The following is an 18,106-nucleotide window of genomic DNA, read 5'->3' as shown; positions in this document are numbered from 1 at the left end:
GGACTAAGGGAGAGGGTAAGAATACAAGAACAAGGCAAGAATCTCTACTGACCTAAGATCAAATCCCATCTGCTGTTAGTTTCCCAAATTCTGATGTGAATGACCGACCATAAAAAAAATCATGAAACCAACCAAGGAAACAGCACGCGCCCAACTGTAGATGACAGCAAGACATTACTGCTAATATAGTTATGTGTGATAATGAAAATGCCAGTGTGTTCGGTACTCTATCTAGTTCATTGTCTGAAGACTTCATGATCAACAAGTACCTTTTCAAAGAAACTGAAAGAGAAATTTAATCCAAACTGCACTGTCCACACCCAATACTGCTGCTAAGAAAATTTGGAAAGTGGGGACTGGTAGAAAAGGCGAGGCAACAACAAAAAAAGTAAAAAGTATGAATTCCGACAGGCTGAATTAGAAAGTAAAGAACACAGTTTTAAAAGATGCTATTTTTAAGGGAGAATTGTGAAAGTGCTTGTTACTGGGATAACCCTTGCTCTTGAGTTTAAACTGACTCTCGTCAACGATGCTGAGCATCTTCTCTAGCCACACTCCTGGATACAGCGGTACGGTAAGTGGACACCCAGATTTAAACAGCATTGAGGTTGTGCCAAAGGGTGAAATAACATGAGAGAAGGTTAAAGAAATCAAGGAGTAGATGCAACAGAGTAGTTACACAATGCTCAAAAACTAAGTTCTTTGGTGAGAACTGAAGAGGACATCAAGGGACAAGGACGTAAAAAGTTAGTGGATTTGAGGTGTGTGAATCCTCACAGTCAGGAGGATAGCTGGAATCAGGAAACCAGAATGAGAAGACAAGAGATGTAATCAGAATGGGGAGCATAAAACAGATTGCACGAGTTATGGTTATTCAAAAAAACAAACCGGGTGTCTGGCTATGGGATTTTCAATAGCTGATGAAAGGCAAAGAGCTAAAAGCACCAACAACATACACGAAGAGCTACCACCATGCACACTGAAATTACCCAGAAATCCATGTATGCTAAAGACTTCCCAACCAGCATATTGCTGCTCATAAAAGTAAATTCCTGCTTTAAGGTTTAGTAACACAAACAATTATAACAGGTCAATCAAACTTTTTTCACACTGGCATATAATGTTTGTTCAATAATCAGTATGTTTCCTGAGCTACATGTAAAAACTGTAGAATCCCACCTTTTGTGTTTCGTGTTTAAGCTAGTGTCTCACATGTACCATACCCATGTCTCCTCCTCCAGTGTGCTCAGAACACAGGACACAACACCACACCCAGTGCGCTCAGATTACAGTAAACAACACCACGCCCAGTGCGCTCAGATTACGGTAAACAACACCACGCCCAGTGCGCTCAGATTACGGTAAACAACACCACGCCCAGTGCGCTCAGATTACGGTAAACAACACCACGCCCAGTGCGCTCAGATTACGGTAAACAACACCACGCCCAGACACTCTGTTCCTTTTATTCACTTTTCTAGTTTTCCACACTTGAACTTTAAAGTACTATAATTTTAAGATAAATGAAGGTTTGTTTTAATTCCTATTCCTAACATAAATATGAGTTTAAATAAAAATTACTATCTCGTTATAGCTTCTTTCATAAGATATGATTTATTTACGTTTATGATGCTTAGCCTACAATGATTCAATAACTATTCCTTTCTATTAAAAGGGACAGAGCTACGAACCCACATAGGGCTTACCTCAGTGCCTAACTGTAGAAGATTCCAGCATTTTAACATAATGAATCTACGTATAAAAGCCCAGCACTGATTAAGTCCTGCTGTAAAGTTCTGGAGTTGACTAGGACACCAACACTTCTCTAGCACCCCATAACCCTCTGTCAACTCGAACGGCAAGAATGAGGAGGCCACAGTGAAGGCTAACACTAGTGTAGAACCCAGTTTACTGACTGACTTCTCCAGTACTTTTTCATGGTCTCCTCAGGAATGCACTTCTAACACTCCATGGCTTGAATGTGCTACTTACTGTGGTGTGATGAGATATATTGCCAACTATGTTGAGGTTTTTGAGCAGCTGGGGGGAACCACTGTATTGTGCAGAGATCTGCTTTCTGACTTCAGCAGCAACAGTTCTAGAACAAAGAAATAATACATTACAGACACATGCACACGATAGATAGATAAAGATATATTTAAGAAAATAAAACATATATAATGAAGGGAAGTACATTAAAATTTTGTTTATAAAATAACGTCTAGGCATATTAAGGCTAAATTCATAAAGAATTTTAACAATTTGGTTCTTGCTTTTAATTATAACATCTTTTTTGTTTTTACTTTTTTTAGACAGGATCTCACTACGTAGTCCTGGTTGTCCTCAAACTCACTCATCTTTTAATACTGATGGAGGATACAAGCAGTATAGTTAATTTTTACATGGCTGGTTTCTAATGTGACATTTTAGGAATACAATCTATGATATCGTATAAGTTATAAAATAGATACATAAGTTAAAATGTAAAGATTAAAAATAATTCTAAACTATTTATAAATCAAACTATGCTAAGAATTGGAAGAAAAAAGTCTTTCTTCTATAATATTACTACCTCCTCATTTATGCTCCCCAGAAAACTACTTTCTATTTTTACTTAAGTGACAATGTCCTCATACCCAGGTAATAAGAGCTTCCCATAATCTGATCCTAATTTCTCTCTCCAGCCTTTCATATTAGTAACCAAACTCTTTTATAATCGTTCATATTGTTTAAAAATTTCATATATGCATACAAGGCATTTTGGTCAAACCTACCTCCATCCCCTCTCCTCTAATCCCTCCAATTAATCCCACACAACTGTCCCCTCTCTACTTTATACACCCTTTTTAACCCACTGACTGAGTCACCTTAGTTCTGCCCGTAAGTCTAGGACATCTACTGAACCATGGGTAGCCTTCAGCAGTGGCATCCCTGATCTTGTCAATGAACACAAATTGTTTCCTGGGATTTTTGCCTCTCTTGTTAACCAACCCAACTCTGAAGTCAGTTTAAGGGTAACTCTCAGGCGACAAGATCTTCATACGAACTTCCTGAGTCGACGCACTTTAAACATACCACATGTTTTCAACTTCTAGGAAATTTACCCAAACCTAATTTTTATTCCTTGCCGTTTCTTCTGTTTCATGTATACTCTATTAAAAAGGTAATAAGTGTATTTGTCTTTTGTCCCTAAAATATTTTGCTTGCCCCTGGAGCATGAGAATCTGCTTTTGGAACCAGCACTGGAGCCAGGTCTGCTGAAACACCTGTAACCCCAATGCTTGAGCTAGGGACAGAGATTATTGGATTCCTGAAGCTCATTAGGCTGCTCTCCCGAACCAGTCAGCTCCAACAAAGTACGCACGATCTAGAAAGACACCCCAAGTTGACTTCTGACCTCCACATACACATGTACATCCACTTCTATGAACACACACACACAGGCTTTTGCACTCAACACCATCATGAAATCTCTGAACAGCATACACCATACATGAATTGACAGATGTAACCACAAAGGCACTACCATAACAGATAATCTTCACTTGGAAAATCAGCAGGAGAATGCCGTAATCCCAAGACTTTAAGGTATTTGGTGGCCCTTATATATTAGTATTTTTAATTTATTTAAATAAATATTTTAAAACAAAATTTTAGACATTCAAATGGATGCATAGCTTACTAATGACTATAATCCTCAGTTTCCACAAAATTTTCAACCAAAATAATCAATGACTTCCAAATCACACAATAAATAACTTTTCCCAATAAATAATTTTTTCAATGTAGGTCACAAATATAACAAAAACTACTATCCACAGACCTTGTGCAATTGTATCTCAATGTCAATATCTAACCTCTACCCTGATTCTCAAGCAACTACTTCTCTATTTTATAAAATTTTCCTCCTATTCTTTGACTCTTTACCAAAAAGTTAACCCTACTTCCTCTCGTTATCCCATGCACTTAAAGCGGCACCTACTTGATGGCCTGGTGTCTATGCAGGCATGACAATAGTTTTAAGAATATTCTCAAGCTCACAGTTGGATTTAGAACCTCAATTTCCAATGGAGTTTTCAGAAAATCTCATTTTCCAAAAATTATCCAGAATTAATGTAATCCTCCCCTCTACTTTATCTCTTCAGTGTCTTTTTCCTTCTTTCACAACTAAACATCACATAGAAATTTCTTAAAGATGGCCGGGCGGTGGTGGCGCACGCCTTTAATCCCAGCACTCGGGAGGCAGAGGCAGGAGGATCTCTGTGAGTTCGAGACCAGCCTGGTCTACAAGAGCTAGTTCCAGGACAGGCTCCAAAGCCACAGAGAAACCCTGTCTCGAAAAACCAAAAAAAAAAAAAAAAAAAGAAATTTCTTAAAGATGGTTATAAGCTAAATATGCAAGCCTAAGTGTTTTGTTCTAAGACTTATTCTCTAAGGCTCAAGATACTGAGCTGTTCATTTTTCACCTTGTATTAATGTTTTGAAAGAGACTAAATCATGATTCATAACTGACAAAACTTGGAAGCAACTAAGCCATTCTTCAGTGAATGAATGGATAAACAAAGTATGTCACATCCATGTAACAAATTACTTATTTGGAAAAGGAAATGGGTTATCAACCATGCAAGAAGAGTCAGTTCCAAGAAAAAGAAAGCAGTCTTAAAAGACTACTTATGTAATTTCTGCTTTATGACATAATGAAATAGGCAAAACTATGGACGATGACTCTAGGGGCTGAAGGGAAATGAGAGACAGGCATTTAGAAGCCGTCCTAGCTGGCTTTCTACTGCTGTGATCACCATGACTAAAAGCAACCTGAGATGTTCTGAGGCAGAGACCGCAGAGGAGTGCTGCTTGCTCAGCCTGCTTTCTTATACAACCCAAGGATAGTACCAACCATCACGGGGTGGTCCCTCCCACCTTAATTATTAAGCAAGAAAATAAATGCCCCACAGACCTGGCCTATGGGGCAATCTGATGGAGGTTTTTTCAAGGTTGCATCTTCTTCCCAGAAGTTTGTGTCAAGTTGACCAAAAAGCAAACAACTAAGAAAAACAAAACAAAACAAAGAAACAAAAAACCCTCATCAGCATAGAGAGGGAAACTATTCTGTGTGACACTATAATAGTGGGTATATGTCATTATGTATCAGTCAAAAATTCTGTTGTACTCTGGACTTTAGTCAACAGTGATTCATAGTAACTCCAGCTCATTCGATTAAAACTAATGCATATACACACTAATGTAAGACGTTACTAGTAAGGAAAACATTGAGAAGGTAGTAGTAATAGAGCAGAAATCATTATGTTTCCAGAATTTTAAGAGTAAGAACTTGGGTCTTTGTAGCCCCAACAAGCTAGATTTAGGCAGAGAAAGGAGATTTACTTAGTGTGGCCATATTGAGAAAAGGAGAGAGGAAAAAACCACCTCAGTTAACTAGGAGTGGGTAAGGGAGGAAGAGAAGAGCTTCAGAAACAGCTAGAGGAAGTCAGGTGGTGGTGGCACACACCTTTAATCCCAGCAGAGTCAGGCAGATCTCTGTGAGTTTGAGGCCAGCCTGGTCTACAGAGTGAGTTCCAGGACAGCCAGGGCTACACAGAGAAACCCTGTCTTGAAAAAAAAAAAAAAAAAAATATATATATATATATATATATATATATATATATATATATATATATATATATATATATATAACAAGGAACCAGCTAGAGGTAAAGCTGAAAACTAGAGAGGGAACACATTTTTTTTTTGAGAGAGAGAGAGAGAGAGAGAGAGAGAGAGAGAGAGAGAGAGAGAGAGAGAGAGAGAGAGAGAGAGAACACAGACTGAGAAAGGGCAGAGGGCGATTTTACAATTGCCTTAGTCTTTGCAGGGAAAGACGAAGGCAGACTCTTTAATTGATGACTGGATTAAGCTTTTCCCTTTTAAGCTTGAGGGTGGGCAGGTACACGCAATGTTGATTGTCAGAGGAGTTCAAAGGACCGCCTTTGAGATTCCTTTTTCTCCTTCTACCATGTATGCTGGGGGAATGAATTCAGTTCACTGGCCCTCCACTAGGCCTTTTAATGGAGTCCATATAATGCATGCATTTCTTTATTTTTTAAACTTTATATTTATTCTATGTCTTTCATATCATGCATCTTGATCCCATTTATTTCCCCATCCCTTCTTATCCGCCTTCTGCCTTTGCAGCACTCCCCACAAAAAATAAAGGAAAAATTTCGTCATAGACATTGTACTATGACAAAGAGTCACACAGTAACAGCTTTTATCTATGTATCTATGTGCAAGTGTTCATTGCAAAGAGTCACACAGTAACAGCTTTTATCTATGTATCTATGTGCAAGTGTTCATTGCAAAGAGTCACTGGTCTGGTTTGAGTCCTCTGGTTTCTGCTACACTATCAAGGCTGGGCTCTCTTGGATAGCTTGTTGTCACCCTATGTCATAGAGATCCTGCAGTTTTGGGTCTGCAGGACTGGCCCTTCACATGCTCCCACAGATCACAGATGGAGTGGACGCAGGGGTGAGCCAACTCATAACCCTAGTTCTGGGCCCACCAGCTCTCCCTTATCCTCACCACCAAGATGAACTCTCCTGCACTCCCCTGGCTAGTTCACCCCTTGCAGCAATGAACAAGAGAAAGGGCAGGTTCTACTGTTTTCGCACCCCCAGGGTGGGCCATGGGGCCAGCTCTACTGTGCTGCCCATGCCACGTACAGGAGCCACTCTCCTGAGTGCTAATCCAAGTATTTTTTAATCATGATTAAAGACCTTACATTTCTGATTCATTTGCAAAACTGACAAAACAACAAAAAAATCCTTCAAAAAGAAATATAACCAATTTGGGTTTTTGTTGTTGTAGAGACAGGGTCTCACTGTGCAGTCCTGGATGTCCTGGAACTTGCTTATGTAAATCAGGCTGGCCTCAAAGTCACAGAGATCCTCCTGCCTCTGTTTCCTAAGTGCTGAAAGGCATAAGTTACCATGTTCATTCTTTGAGATGTGAGAAAGAGAACTCAGTTTTCTCTCAAGAAAGATTACCTATCAACTGACAATTTCAATATTAAAGAAACAAATGAGACAGTTACTTTAAAAAAAAAAAAAGAGAGATTATCTTTTATTTAATAAAAGATGTACACAAGACAGTCCTCTGTGAAGTGGGGTCCACTCACTGACCTAAGTCCATTTTGCCCCTCTCTAACTCATCTTTACCTGTGATGTTTTTTCCTTCTGAATTCTCCTGAGTCATTCCCTCCTACAGGTTACCTCGGATTCCAAGAACAGCTGATGTGCTTACTGTCTTTACAACAAGGGGCCAAACCACCACCAAGCACCAGGGCCTCACAGGCAGATGATCACATGATGGTATCCAGCTCTGCAGAATCACCCCACTGCCATGATGCAGCCAATTCTCCTGATGAGAGAACCTAGGCTAGGCCATCGTCCCTAAGAGGAACAACTTCTCACAATGAGAACTGATTTCTTCTCTCCAGGGATGAAGACTTTCCTGAAGCTTTGTAGAAACAGTCTCCCCACCCCCGCTCTCCCCACACACCTTAGTTTTGGGGTTTCACTATGCAGTCCAGGCTGGCCTCCAATTTCAGTAACACTCCTGCCTCAGCACCCTGAGTGCTGGGATGGAAGACATGACCACATCCAGGGTTCAGAACCACTCTTGAGATAATGATCAACCATACCACCACTGAACTGATTATCTGCTCAGGCAAATCACCAGCAGGCAAACCACAACTCTTGCTTATTTACATTCTCTACAAAAACCTCAAAGCTCTTGTTTCCCCCTCGAAGAAAGATCTCAAACCGCTAGACTTTTTCTGTTCTTTCCTGTCCCCACACCAATTAAAATGCCTCTCATGCCTTTCAGCACTGCTCGCCTGTGGCATTTCAGGACGGGCAGCCAAGCCTCCTCTGCCCAGAGCCCCAGAGATAGGCCTCTGCAAATATTACAAATATGTATTACTTCCACATGCTGTCATGTTCCTAAAAGGGAATATCAGTAATAATATGAAAATAAGATGTAATAATGCAAAAAATAAATCATTTCAAAATAAGCTGTAACAGCAAATGTTCACTGCCCAGAGACGGGACCTATTTCAACCTCCTGAATACCCCGCCCCAAAAATACTCCATCTCTTAACCATACTATAATCCAACATATCCAAAAAAGGTACATTGCTTTAGAGAAGGTCCAAGGCCCTCCCTACTATATATAGGCTGAGCAAGGTATCACCCATAGAGAATAGGTTCCCAAAAAGCCAGTACATGCAGTAGGGATAAATCCTGGTGCCACTGCCAGTGGCCCTCAGTCTGCCCCAGCCATGCAACTGTCAACCACATTCTGAGGGACTAGTTTGGTCCTATGCTTGCTTGTTCCTTCCCAGTTCAGCTGGAGTTGGTGAGCTCCTACTAGCTCAGGTAAACTGTTTCAGTGGGTGTCCCCATCATGGTTTTGACCTCTTTGCTCATATTCTCATTCCTCCCACTCTTCAACTGGACTTTGGGAGCTCAGTCCAGTGCTCTGAAGCAGGTCTCTGCTCCTGTCTCCATCAGTTGCTGGATGAAGGTTCTATGGTGACATTTAAGATATTCACCAGTCTGACTGAGTCAAGATCAGGCCCCCTCTCCTCTATTGCTTAGGGTCTTAGCTGGGGTCATCCTTGTGGATTCCTGAGAATTTCTCTAGAGCCAGGTTTCTTGCTAACCCTACAATGGTTCCCTCAACCAAAATATCTCTTTCCTTGTTTTCATCTCTGTCCTTCCTCCTTCTCAACTATCCCGTTCCCTCAAGTTCTCCTCACCTCTCTTCTTCTTCCCTCCTCTTCCCCTTCCATCCTCCCTTCTCCCTCTACCCCCTTGTTCCCAATTTTGTCAGGTGATCTTGTCTGTTTCCACTTTCCAAGTGGAACTATATGTTTTTCTTAGGGTTCACCTTATTACTTATCTTCTTTAGGATCATGAAGTATAAGCTCAATGTCCTTTGTTTATAGCTACTATCCACTTATGAGTGTATGAGTGTATACTATGAAAATTCGTACTTGCATCCAAGAAAAAAATAATCCAAATTTTGATTTATTTATCTTTTTTCAACTCTCCAATTCTACAAACTCCCTCACTGTTAACACAAATCACAGTTTTGACACAAGAGATAACTTTGTTGGGTCAATTACAAAAGAATGCTAGAAACCACCAGCAAAAGACACCTATCAAACTATGAAAAATAAAATGTGTTCTTTACTGAGAAAGGGTGGTTTCCAGTTTTGAATTTGGAGATCTTTTTTGTTTGCTTGTTTTTGTTGTTGAGACAGGGTTTCTCTATGTAACAGTCCTGGCTGTCCTGGAATTCACTTTGTAGACAAAGCTGGCCTCAAACTCAGAGTTTCACCTGCCTCTGCCTCCTGTGTGCTGGGATTAATTAAAGTAATGCACCACCACCACCACCAGGCTCATATTTGGAGATCTTGAAGTATTGTTTCAATATATAAATTTAAAGAAGGAATCAAAATGGCACAGGAAAGAATCATAAGAATGACAAGAAATAGAAAGGAAGTTAATGAGAATTATTTTCATGGAAGAAAACTGAAAAGGTTTTTAATGAAAAGTATTTTGAACTACAGAATAAGATTCTGCCAGAGAGTAAGATTACTAAACAGGATTGACTAGAACTATAGGTTTAACAAGACAAGCAGAGATGAGGCACAGTAGCAAGACTACCTGGAAATCTACTTCATCTCAGTATTTCTCATTGCCAAAGAAAAACCAAAAGCTGCCTGTGGATCCAGAGTCTTAACTTTTCTGGTCTGGTGGAGACTGTCTTTTGTAGATGGAGACTGCTCTTTCGTTCCCAGCCATCCAGACCCAAATAATCACACAGAAAATACATTAATTACAACACTGCTTGGCTAATAGCTTAGGCCTATTTCTGGCTAACTCCTATATCTTAAATTAACCCATTTCTATTATTTCCGTGTATCACCACGAGGCTGTGGCCTACTAATAAGGTTCCAAGGTGCCTGTCTTCTTCGGCAGCTACATGGCATCTGACTTCACCTACTCTCTATCTCTGTTCTGATTTCCTGCCTGGCTTTGTTCTGCTAAGTCACTGGGTCAAAGAGATTTATTCATCAACCAATAAATGCAACACATATACAGAAGGACATTCCACGCCTTTAAGGTTTTTAACAGCAAAGATGTGACTGAACTGAAGGGGAAATGAGAAAGCAAGTTGCTCTAAGGGGCTGACACCTTCCAGTGAAGGAAGAAGCTAGCTTCAGAGAGAGCTCCTGTTTCCCAGGGTAGGACCCACTGGCCACCAGTACAGCTGGGGAAAACTCAGTGTACATTCTGAATGAAGAGAGGAACTGTCCAAACTCTCCTAAGAGACTGAAGGTAGTGACCAATCTGATGCCTTGACATTTCCTCTTTCAGATGAGCACTAAGAGGGCCAAGATCTCCTATTTGATTCCCTTCAGTACAATCCAGATTTCCTAAGCACGCAAGAAAAGGTTTGGTTACTGGAAAAGACATAGGGGTTTTATTAGTGTGGTGGTTTGAAGGAGAATGGCTTCTAAATCTAGTATGTTTGAATGCTTGGTCCCCAGTTAGTAGAACTATGTGGGAAGGATTAGGAGGTGTGGCCTTGTTTGCAGAGGTGTCTCCTTGGGGGTAGGCTTTGAGGCTTCAAAAACCCATGTCATTCCCAGTCTTGCACTCTCTCACTGCCTCCATCTTAAACATCAGGATGCAAGCTCTCAGCTCCTGCTCCTGCACCATGCCTGCCTGCCACCACACTCCCCACCATGACGATCAGGAACTAACTCTCTGAAACTGTAAACCAGCCCCCAGTTAAATGCTTCCTTTTATAAGCTGCCTTGGTCATGGTATCTCTTCACAGCAATAGAAACTAATTAGGATGGATGCTTAAAGAGGTTATTGAATGCACCCAGTTAACTCATCCTGGAAAGGAAACTCTTTACAACTAGCTTCTTAGAGTAACAAAACCCCCAAATTTAAAGGATCTCATAGCCAAACTAATGGACCCATGTGTCTACTATCAAAAGGATAACTAATTTTTAAGGAATCTACAAGTAGCCCTATGTGGTAGTTTGAATACCATTGTCCCATAAGTTCATAGGGAGTAGCACTATTGGGTGTGATCTTATTGGAGTATGTATGGCCTTGATAGAGAAAACATGTCATTGTGGAGGTAGGTTTTGAGGTCTCCTTTGCTCAAGCTACATTCAGTGTGACACACAGCTCACTTTCTGTTGCCTGCAGATCAAAATGTAAAAATCTCGGCTCCTTCTCTAACACCATGTCTGCCTGTACACTACCATGCTCCCTGCCATAATGATAATGGACTAAACCTCTGAAATCATAAACCAGTCCCAATGAAATGTTTTCCCTTATTAGGGCTGCTGTGGCCAGGCGATGGTGGCATACACCTTTAATCCCAGCACTCGGAAGGCAGAGACAGGCAGATCTCTGTGAGCTTGAAGCGTGCTTGGTCTACACAGTAAGTTCCAGTACAGCAAGGGCTACACAGAGAAAGACCCAGTCTCAAAAAAAAAAAAGAGTTGCTGTGGTCATGGGGTCTCTTCACAGCAATAGAAACCCTAACAAAGACACCCTACTAGAGAAATGAGAACACAACCAAAGGCACACTGCCTGGAAATTACTGACAAACGGATTCACAGTCATGCTACTGGCCCCAGGAAGACTTAACATTTAGTTCTTAATTTTTGTCAATATTTGCCAGCTAGAAGTAAGCTTTCCTTTGCAGAACAGAAAAAGCTTAAGTTTTAAGAGTACTCTTAGAAGAAATGACCCCCGGGTTGCATTACCCAGATCTAAGATAACAATGGTTTTAGTCTCTTATTTCAAAAATAATGTATGGTGGGACAGAGAGATGGCCCAGTGTGTACAGATGTTTGCACTCTGGCCTGGCAACCTGAGTTCAATCTCTAGACTCCACATAAATGTGAAAGGAGAGAGACGGAGCCTATAAAATTACCTATCACCTGACTTCCAAACACTTGCATGCATGTCCACACATGTACAGCACACACGCACACACCATGTGAGGAATACAATGGGGGATACATATATAGCATGGAGACCCAGTCATCTGATAAAACTGAAAGGGCACAATTTTACACTTAAGGTCACACTGGTCAACTGTGGAAAGGCTCATAGAAGTTGGTCATTACTTCTGTCTGTTGCTGTGCTCACACATCAGAGCTTCTCCAAACAGAAACTAATTAAACGCTATGTGGAAGGTCCTTCCATATAAAACTAGCTCTGAAGGGGCACCTTGGTATGGAAATTAGCAGGTAATAAAATATAATCAGTTGATATAAGATGATGTAAACCCTTAATAGGTACATAAACCTATTAACTTCCATTTCCTATAGGGTTAAAACTTTAACCTATAAGCCAGGGACGAGGTATATTTTAAAATGGGAAGCTGAGGTCCCCTCAGGACTAGCCAAATCCAATTAGGACAGGATATTATATATCTTAATACTATTCATTCTTCCCTTACATTACAAGGTATATCTTCCTGGATTCATCGTATCAGAATCCTGGTGATACAAGAACAGACCCAGGTGAGTTACTAAAACTCATGCAGAAACTAAAGGAAGGAGACCTACCTCCTAGTTGTTCTCATGTGTACAGTTTTCTCACCTTCTGAACACTTACCGTCTTTCATGTGTTAACCAGCAACTCAAAATGAATTTAATGCAAATGTACTGTAAGACACAACACAAGCATCTTTTTGTCTTTTTCTTCTAGTTGACCTCTTAGCTCAGCTATGTTTTGGACTTGATTCCCCCAGGACTAAGCCTCTATTTTCTGGGCTACTTAAGTTGGGAATATCAATGATACTGATTTCATTCATAGTTTATGTCATAATTAAATAATGCTTTAAAATATTGTAGTAAAGCAATTATTAGAGAACTCAAGCTAGGGTGCTAGGCTACTTCTGGCAACCCACAACCTATTACACATTATCGTCAACAGGATTTCACACAACTACTAGGAAGATACTGAACCTCTGCCAGTAAGCCGTTTAGGAATAAGGAATGAGATGAGTCCAGACAATACTGAGCCACTAAATAAGGTGGGCACCTTTGGGGAAAAACATCTATATTATGCACTCTCAAAGTATCCTTTTCCTATTTTTCTTTAGTTTTTTTAATCTTACATATTAATACCAGTTCTCCTTACCTCCCCTCACTCTGCTCACCGCACCTTTCCCTCACATCTCCTGCCACCCACCCCTCAGAGAGGAACCTAGGAAGTGTGTCCCATCACCACACTGAGGCCTAACTAAGTCCTCCCCCTTTGTCTAAGCTGAGGAAAGTATCTCTCCATAGAAAATGAGCTCCAAAAACGCAGTTCATGTTCTAGGGACAGATCCTGGACCCCACTACCAGTGGCCTCATAAACTGCCCAATCTATCCACTATCACCTGCATTCAGGGATCTAGTTCAGGTTCCGTAGCTGTCAGTCCAGAGTCAGTGAGCTCTCACTAGCTCAGTTCAGTTGTTTCTCTGGGATTCCCCATCATAATCTTGACCCCTTTGCTCATATTATCGCTCCTCCCTCTTTGACTAGACTCCAGAAGCTTGGCCTAGTGGTTAGTTGTGAATCTCTGTATCTGCTTTCATCAGTTACTCGATGAAGGTTTGACAGTTATGGCAGTCCTCAATCTGATTACAGGGGAAGGTCAGTTCAGTCCCCTCTCCACTACTGCTTAGAGATTTATCTGAGGTCATCCTTATGTCTTCTTGGGAATTTCCCAATGCCCAGTTTCTCACTAATCCCATAATGGTTCCCTCCATCAAGATATTTCTTTCCTTGTTCTCCCTCTCTGTTCTTCCCCGACTTGATCTTTCTGATCCCTCGTGTTTTTAATATATAATTTTATAAGAAAGCTTAGCATGCTCAAAAGTGTATCCTGTCCTCCATCTTAACATTTCAATACATATTCCACTGACACAAGGCTAAACCTGTCCAAAAATGCACAATGTGTATGTTTGTGTCTATGTGTGCACACGTGCATGTGTGCCTGTGTGTATACAACAGCACATGGATGAAGATACACTCAGAACTACACATAGAAAGACACCATAGAACAAGTTAAATGTCATCCACCTTTTTTGAAACGGTCTCTCAATGGCCTGGGACATGCCCATCAGCTAAGCTGGTTGACCAGCAAAACCCAAGAACCCACCTATCTCCACCTCCCAGCACTAGAATTCCAACTACACAACACTTCACTCAATTTGGTATGTTGATGCTGGAAACCTAGCTCAGTTCCTCATACTTGTGTGGCCAGAACTTAACCAACTGAGCTATCTCCCCAAATTATATTTTGGCTTATGGTTTCAAAGTGTTCAGTACCTGGTCTTGTGTGCTTGGCAAATGTCATCCACCCTGGTTTTTTGATGGTCTTGTTTTTAATGGTCTCATGTCTGCCATTGTGGTGGCAGAGATGTATGGCAGAGGAGTTTCTTCATAGACAGGAAACAGAGAGAAGAGATTACATGAAGAGGTCAAAGCAAGATACAGCTCACAGGGACACACTCAGTGCTCTACTTCCTCCAATTACCCCCCAGTTCCTATCACTTACCACGTCCCAATAATACCATCATATTATGGATCTATCAAGTATCTATTAATTCCCTTATGTCAAAACCCTCACGCTCTAATCCCTAGAGATGCCCTCTGAGACTCACGAGGTGAACTTCACTAACTACCTAGGCTTTAATCCAATCAAGATGACAGTCAAGACAAACTATCACAACCATCTTTCCTTGAACTATGATCTTAAATTGAGCATGCCCAAAAATATACGAATATACTCAGCCCTAAAAGTCTTACCCACATGAGTTTATATAGGCTCACAAAAAAAAAACCCTCCATACTTCCTTTGTTCAAGAAAGGCATAGCTTTGGAAACAGCCTTCAGCTCTCCTTGCCTGCTGCAGAAAATGAATCTTTCTCCACTTTTCTTGGCTGTGCTTGTTTTGACATCACACTCATTATATTATGAACTCATTATATCCAACTATACCATTGATACAGAGCATCCCAAAGCATTCAAGGAAATACAGGTTCCAAAAGACTGGATCAAATAAGGACTAAATTAGTAAGTGGCAGCAATCTACCAGTAGAGATGAAAACCCTTGTCTTAGCTGCAATCAGCTTGATTCTAGCCACAGGGAAGCCAATGACTATAATCTTTTCTTTTGACAGAAGCACAAAAATTGCAAAGTGGTTTCTCTGGAAAAGCAGCAATGCAACAACTGCACACAGAATGTGGTGGGAGAGAAAAGCACAGTGCAGCATCAAGAATCTGGCCCCTCGAGTTCCCAAACCCTGTAAAAGACTTGGAGACAGCCCAGTCCCCACTTGGTCTCATAAGAAGACTAAGCTACGCAACTATAATATATATTCAGAGTATTTGGCCAGTTCCACGCAGGAACTCAGTGTCTGTGAGTCCTTATGAGTCCAGGTTAGTTGATTCTGTGGGTTTTCTTGTGTCCTTGGCCTTTCTGACTCCTACAATCCTTCCTCTCCCTCTTCTGCAGGATTCCCCAAACTCTACCAAATATTTGGCTGTGGGTCTGCATCTGTTTCCATCGGCTGCTGGATGAAGTCTCTGAGATGACCATTGGAGTGGCACCAATGTGGTCACAGGAGATGGCCAGTTCAGGCTCCACATTTGCTATTGCTAGGGCCTCGGTGCACCAAACACTATTCAAAGCTACACTTAATATTCAGGGACACTCTACGAAACAAGTACCATATAAGGATATTGAAGTTTCAAGGTCATTATGGTTACATAATTAACTAGGAAAGATGCCAAGATCTGAACATAGAGATGCCACAGTTAACCACTGTTAATCTGCTATAAAGTCCATTCTGTGGATAAACCGAAATGTATTTAACAAGCCTCTATTCGTGCACATTACACTTTTTCTAGTTTTCCCAAACATTATCACTAGAATGTAAATTCTCCAAGACAAAGAATGATTTTTGTCTAAATGGAGAATTATAGGTAACTTCTATCTTCCTTTTGGGCCTTCCAGATTTCCAAATTTTATGTAACAAATGATTTTATAGTGAGAAAAACAATTTTAGAAACTATAAAATGTAAAATAACAAGCCTAGCCTTAAAAAAAGATAGGGGCAGGGGAGTTAAGTTATATCTATAACAGGCCATCATTTAAAGATTAAGTTCTAAACTAACCCATCATTTAAAGATTAAGTTCTAGCATGCCCGAACAACAGTGTAAGGCACTCAAAAAGAGAAAATGTCATATAGGTATACAATGTATCCATAATATATATTATAGAGTCAGATACTATACATATACTATAGGTATATATATAGTATAAATAAGAGTCAGACACACACACACACACACACACACACACTTCCCCAGAATCAACTTTCCAAAAGCAAGCAATTCTGGTTATAGTTCATGTTCATTTTTTCTCTATTTGCCCAAACTTAGTTCACAGCTCAGGTAAAGACAGTTAAAACACCTAATTACAAAGTAAGAGAGCGGTAGGATATTCCATCCGCCACCATTGTTACAATCCGTATCCAGTCTTTCCGGGATGCTGAACAGAATTCTAAACTGAGGCACCATCTGTGGGTCACATTTATGTGAACCTGTCTAAAGTCTTTAGGATGAGACAGAGGACTGGACCAGCATGAACACTGCAAGCCAAGGAAAACTAAACTCAGGCTGAGACGTAGACAACAGGACAGAAAGAGCCCTTCTACTTGATGTATTTAGTACTTCAAATATAACTCCTTTTCTGAGAATTACATTTGAAAATATAAATATGTTATATATATATATAAATTTCGATATGTATTGAAATTTTAAAAAAACGATGAGAGCCATTTCATGGTTCCTTCTGATACAATTTGAGGATAGCTGTCAAAGCCTCATGCAGTACTATGCACTTCAGTGTATATCTTAGTTTCCTCTACTAACTAACACACAGTAACAACACTGCTCTCCTGTATAAAGCATATTAAATTATAAAACAGAAGGGGAAACTCAGAAACAAAAAACACAAAAAAGTATCTGTGAACACTGGCACTGACCTAAAATTAACAAGTAGAAACAGGTGGAAAAAAGTCCACAGTAAAACGTCAATCTTCCTCCTCAAAAGTAAACAAAGATTAAAGACATAAATATCCTTAATTCCACCCTATTTCTTTAGAATGGAGTCAGAGTAATCTTGCTTACAAGCATATAAATCATTTTTTCATATGAGCTATATACATTAATAAATCCTGGCTTATTTAAAGTTTTTTTTTCTTTTTTCTTTTTTTTTTTTTTTTTTTTTTTTGGTTTTTGAGACAGAGTTTCTTTGTGAAACAGTCCTGACTGGCTGTTCTAGAACTCTCTCTGTAGACCAGGCTGGCCTTGAACTGCCTGCCTCTGCCTCCCAAGTGCTGGATGGGATTAAAGGCATACGCCACCACTGCCCAGAGTTTTTGGGGTCTTTTGATTTATTTTTTCCTGTTTTTAAGACAAGGTCTCTCTCTGTACCCCAGGTTGCCAAACTCACAAGATCTTCCTGCCTTAGCTCCAGTGCTGGGACTATAAGCACAAACCACCATACGTGGCTTATCCTAACTTTAAATGCTTTCTAAATCTGTGTTCTCTCCTACCTCTTCCTACAGTATTTGACTACAACTCGTAACATGCTTGTAGCCAGGCATGGTGGTGCACAACTTTAATCCAGCACTCGGGAATCAGATGCAGAGGAAAGTCCCTATGAGTTCAAGAACAGCCTTGTTTGCATAGTAAAATTCTTTGGGAAGGGGGCAACAATACAATACACTTGTGAAAATCTGGGCATTATTTTACTTAGATCAGAAAGAAAGCGAGGGTTTCTGCTGGTTCAGCACTACACTGGAGGTTGCTGCCAATGAAATAGGACAGAAAAAAGAATGAAGTCTGAGGAAGAGTAGAGGTGGCAAACCACTCCAGTCAGGAGACACCAGCTTTACACTCAGAGGCTGCCACTCTCAGCTAAAGGTTGGATAAAGAG

General features: G+C 40.4%; 1 protein-coding gene across 1 annotated transcript in view; it reads right to left on the bottom strand.

Moving 5' to 3' along the window:
- Dock7 (dedicator of cytokinesis 7) overlaps nucleotides 1-18,106 on the bottom strand; it is a 187,348-nt gene that overhangs the window by 155,184 nt on the left and 14,058 nt on the right. Inside the window, exon 2 of the mRNA XM_038332904.1 lies at nucleotides 1,993-2,098. Coding sequence (XP_038188832.1) covers nucleotides 1,993-2,098 — 106 coding nt within the window. The remainder of the gene's footprint in view (nucleotides 1-1,992; nucleotides 2,099-18,106) is intronic.

The sequence above is a fragment of the Arvicola amphibius genome, chromosome 6 (assembly GCF_903992535.2).
Source record: "Arvicola amphibius chromosome 6, mArvAmp1.2, whole genome shotgun sequence".
In the NCBI taxonomy this organism is placed as follows: Eukaryota; Metazoa; Chordata; class Mammalia; order Rodentia; family Cricetidae; genus Arvicola; species Arvicola amphibius.
The sequence above is the reverse complement of the archived record's forward strand: the minus strand, read 5'-3'. Positions and strand labels throughout refer to the sequence as shown.